Consider the following 4,731-nt stretch of genomic DNA (forward strand, 5'->3'; position numbering starts at 1 on the left):
AAATTTATAAGGGATATAAATTTATAATGGCTTAACGGGCTACACAGATGGAATATATACAGCTAATGGAATTTTCCCAACCAGTGATGATTTATTTTTTTATTTATTTTATTTTTTTATGGCAAAGTAGGCGACTATACAGCACAATGGCAAAATAAATTAAATATGTATGTGAAATAAATTAATTATGGATAGGAAATAGCCAGGGGTGAGGAGCCCCTGCTCTGTCACGGCCCTGGGGGGAGGGGGATGCTCGGTGCCAGGAGGGGCCAAATCCTGCCGGGATGCACCCGGGTGCGCAGCAGCCCCTTCCCAAGGCGCAGCCAGAAAGCACCGCGATGTCAAGGAATTTATGTAAATGAGGTTAATTTATGTTTCTGTGGCGGAATGAGCTGGGCTGAGCCTGTCCTGCCACCTCCTTTTGTGCGGGGGAGGACGGGGGGGGGGGCTGGAGAAGGAAGGAAAAGGAAGGGGGGGAAATTAAGAAATACAATAAAAATTTAAAAAATCCTCCCAAAATAAAAAAAATCCAAAATATGTTAAAAGTTTTAAAAATTAAACATTAAAAACGTTTCCAAAATAAAAATTTAAAAAATCCCCCCAAATCTGCTCAAAAATAGTCCCCCAAAATAAAATTTTTTAAAAAATCAAGAAATAAATATTAAGTAAATAAAAATGAAAAATTCCCCCAAAACCTGCCCCCAAATAAAAATAAAAAAAATGAAAAAATAAAAAATATAAAAAAATAACATCCCCCCCAAAAAAATAATCTCCCCCAAATTAAAAAAGCACCAAAAATATTTAAAGAATAAAAAAATTAAAATATTTTAAAAAAATTAAATCTAAACACACACACCCCCCAAAAAAAAATAAATTCTGCAGGGCACGTAGCAGGGATGCTGGGCTGGCACTGGATGCATCCTGCTGGTGCTCAGCCCTGTCCAAGGAATGCCCATCCAGCCCAGCAGCACCCTGCTGAGCACCCCAGATTCTATCCAGCCCAGCAGCACCCAGCTGAGCACCCCAACTGTTACCCAACCCAGCACCCTGCTGAGCACCCCAGCTCCTCTCCACCCAGCCCAGAAGAGCCCAGCACCCTGCTGAGCACCCCGGATTTTATCCATCCCAGCACCCTGCTGAGCACCCCGGATTTTATCCATCCCAGCACCCTGCTGAGCACCCCGGATTTTATCCATCCCAGCAGGGCCCAGCTGAGCACCCCAGCTCCTCTCCATCCCTCTCAGCAGAGCCCAGCACCCTGCTAAGCACCCCAGATTTTATCCATCCCAGCAGGGCCCAGGTGAGCACCCCAGATTTTATCCATCCCCCTTAGCAGAGCCCAGCACCCTGCTAAGCACCTTTTATTGACTTATTTATTTACCCACCCCAGCAGCACCCTGCTGAGCACCCCAGCTCCTCTCCACCCCCTTAGCAGAACCCAGCACCCAGCTGAGCACCCCAGCTTTTATCCCTCCCTCCCAGCAGCACCCAGCACCCTGCTGAGCACCCCAGCTCCTCCCCACCCCCTTAGCAGAACCCAGCACCCAGCTGAGCACCCCAGCTTTTATCCCTCCCTCCCAGCAGCACCCTGCTGAGCACCCCAGCTTTTATCCCTCCCTCCCAGCAGCACCCAGCACCCTGCTGAGCACCCCAGCTCCACCCACCCCACCCAGGTGGGGCAGGACCGGGCTATATTAACCACCCTGCAGCACCAGCTGCTCCCAGTACCCCAGGCACCCATCCTGCTCGGCCCCCTCCCTGCCCAGGGATGCAGCCAAGCCCTGGCACCTCCCAGACATTCAAGCAGAGGAAAAGCCTTGGTAGGTCAGTGGGGACAGAGCGGGGGACAATGGTGCTGGATGGTCCTGAGCCCTCTTTTTTTCCCTTCCTGCAGCCACCAGGATGCATGAGGTAGCACAGATCCGGATCAAGTACCCCAACAAGATCCCGGTAAGGGCTGTGGCTCATCCTGGCACGGCCACCAAGGCTGGCAAATGAGTTGTAACTCTTGGCTAACAGATTTTTAGGGCTCCATCCTGCTGTCCACAGCCCTGTTTCTCAGGGTCCCCCGGCAGGGTGGTCCCCCAGCCCCTCCCCCACCCTCCAGCATCCTCTCCCTGCCACAGGTGGTTGTGGAGCGTTACCAGAAGGAGAAGATGTTGCCTCCCTTGACCAGGACCAAATATTTGGTGGCCCAGGACCTGCCCCTCTCCCAGTTCACCGTCACCCTGCGGTAGGTGCTGAAGGACCCCAAGGACCCCCAGGGTTAAGGGGTGGGGGTGGAGACCCCAGAGTGAAAGCCCAGCCTGGATGCAGCTTGGCCAAGTGTTTAGCCTTAGCTTAGCGCAATTAACCTTCGCAATTAGCAAAGGAGCAGTATCCCTCCACCCTGGTGGGATAAAGTGACAATCTGCCCTTTTCCTTGGGGAGCCAGGGTTGTTAATTAGGGGTAGGTAATTAGCAGCCCTGCTGGTTGGTTTAGAACCTTGGTGCTCCTGGTTCTGCTTGAAATCCCCCCATCCCCCACCATCAAGGATAGGTATCTCCTGGCCAGATGGAGGTGAGAACCTGGGGGATGGGGGGGGTCGAGAGCATGTGGGGGAGGGGTTGGTCCTCCCAGATGTTTTGGGGCACATCCAGCTGTGCCCTGGCACCCACCTTTACCCCTGTGGGTGACCGGTCCTGGAGCCAGGATTGTGTCCCTATGGATGGATCCTTCCTGGGGATGCTTCTAGAAGCCCCCTTGAGTGGTCCAAGGGTCTTTCCTGCACCTCCATGGGTACTTCCTTCCAGGATGCTGCTGGGTGCTGAGCAATACTTGTTTCCTTCCCGGAAGGACGCGGCTCTGCCTGGCCTCTTCCCAGACCTTCTTCCTGCTGGTGAACGACAAGGGTCTGCCCAACATGGCCATCACCATGCAGGAGCTGTACCGGGACCACAGGGATGAGGATGGCTTCCTCTACCTGACCTACGCTTCCCAGGAAATGTTTGGTGCTTCCTCCAGTGCCGCCTCGCGGGAAGTGTCTGGCGGTGCTTCCTCCCTCACCGCCTCCTCCAATGCCTTGCAGGAAGTGTCCAGCAGCGCTTCCTCCAACACCTCCCCCAGTGCCTTGCAGGAAGTGTCTGGTGGCGCTTCCTCCCTCACTGCCTCCTCCCACGCCACCTCCCAGGAAGCGTCCGGTGATGCTTCCTCCAATGACTCTTCCTCCTAGGCCTCACAGGAAGCGTCTGGTGGCACTTCCTCCTCTGCCTTGCAGGAAACTTCCAATGATGCTTCCTCCCACGCCTTGCAGGAAGTGTCTGGCGGCACTTCCTCCAATGCCGCCTCCCACACCTCACAGGAGGAAGCATCTGGTGGCACTTCCTCCAACGCAGTTTCCTCGTGGCTACTCATCCCAGGACTCCAGTGCTGGCGGGATCAGGGATGTCTCTCTCCCAACTTGGTTTAAAATCTGTGGGGGATCCCGGATCGCGGCTGCACCGAACCTCCCCCCTCCCATTGCCGGGCCCGGTAACGCTCTTTGCCGCTCGCTGCATCCCTAATCCTGCGGCTTTAGATCCAGATTATTCTCCCAAGGCGGTAGGAGGTGGTGCTGGTTGCCTCTGAGCCCCAGGAAGGTTATTTTTCTAAAAAGGTTTTACAGCTCGTTATTATTCCTCGGAAAATTTAGGCTCCTTCTAAACATTTTTCCTAACAGGATTGGGGACGGGGACTTTCACGCTCGGTGCGGGATTTTGGGAGGCTGAGCATCCTCGAGCCGCTGCTACAGCATCCCTGCTCTTGGGGGGTGGGCTACAAAAATACTTGGTTGGTGCCTCTGGCCACCTCAATGCGGCTGGTCCCTCGGGGGTGATGCCACCCTTAACTTGGGGGGCCACTGAAACACACCTGGTCCCTCAGAGGTGATGCACCTTTAACTTGGGGGGCCACCGAAACACACCTGGTCCCTCAGAGGTGATGCCATCCGTAACTTGGGGGGCCACTGAAACACACCTGGTCCCTCGGGGGTGATGCCACCCTTAACTTGGGGGGCCACCGAAACACACCTGGTCCCTCGGGGGTGATGCACCTTTAACTTGGGGGGGCCACCGAAACACACCTGGTCCCTCGGGGGTGATGCCATCCGTAACTTGGGGGGCCACCGAAACACACCTGGTCCCTCAGAGGTGATGCACCTTTAACTTGGGGGGCCACTGAAACACACCTGGTCCCTCAGAGGTGATGCACCTTTAACTTGGGGGGGCCACTGAAACACACCTGGCCCCTCGGGGGTGATGCCATCCGTAACTTGGGGGGCCACCGAAACACACCTGGTCCCTCGGGGGTGATGCACCTTTAACTTGGGGGGGCCACTGAAACACACCTGGCCCCTCGGGGGTGATGCCATCCATAACTTGGGGGGCCACCGAAACACACCTGGTCCCTCAGAGGTGATGCACCTTTAACTTGGGGGGGCCACCGAAACACACCTGGTCCATTGGAGGTTGATGCCACCCTTATCTCTAGGGAGCCACCAAGCTGTCAGCAGCCAAGCTGGGGGGTCCAGGGGGAGCAAGAAGGGCAAGGATTTTGCCCCCACCATTGCAAATCAGCTGGGGAGACCCCCTCCTGCGGAATAACAGTACCCAATCCCCCTCCCCTCTGCAGAATGGGGGGGCTTGACACCCCCCCTCTGCCTCCAACCAGCACCTTGAGGATGGGGGATACGGAGCAAAAACCCATCAGCAGCA

The 4,731-nt window shown here is 55.0% G+C and overlaps 1 protein-coding gene across 1 annotated transcript; it reads left to right on the plus strand.

Moving 5' to 3' along the window:
• Window positions 1-1,902: 1,902 nt before the first annotated feature.
• On the plus strand, window positions 1,903-3,212 carry LOC101924258 (microtubule-associated proteins 1A/1B light chain 3C-like). The gene is made up of 3 exons (XM_055793124.1): window positions 1,903-1,950; window positions 2,028-2,233; window positions 2,837-3,212. The coding sequence occupies exons 1-3, from the start codon at window positions 1,903-1,905 to the stop codon at window positions 3,210-3,212; spliced, it is 630 nt and encodes a 209-aa protein (XP_055649099.1).
• Window positions 3,213-4,731: the final 1,519 nt, after the last annotated feature.

The sequence above is a fragment of the Falco peregrinus genome (assembly GCF_023634155.1).
Source record: "Falco peregrinus isolate bFalPer1 chromosome 12 unlocalized genomic scaffold, bFalPer1.pri SUPER_12_unloc_1, whole genome shotgun sequence".
NCBI classification, from domain to species: domain Eukaryota; kingdom Metazoa; phylum Chordata; class Aves; order Falconiformes; family Falconidae; genus Falco; species Falco peregrinus.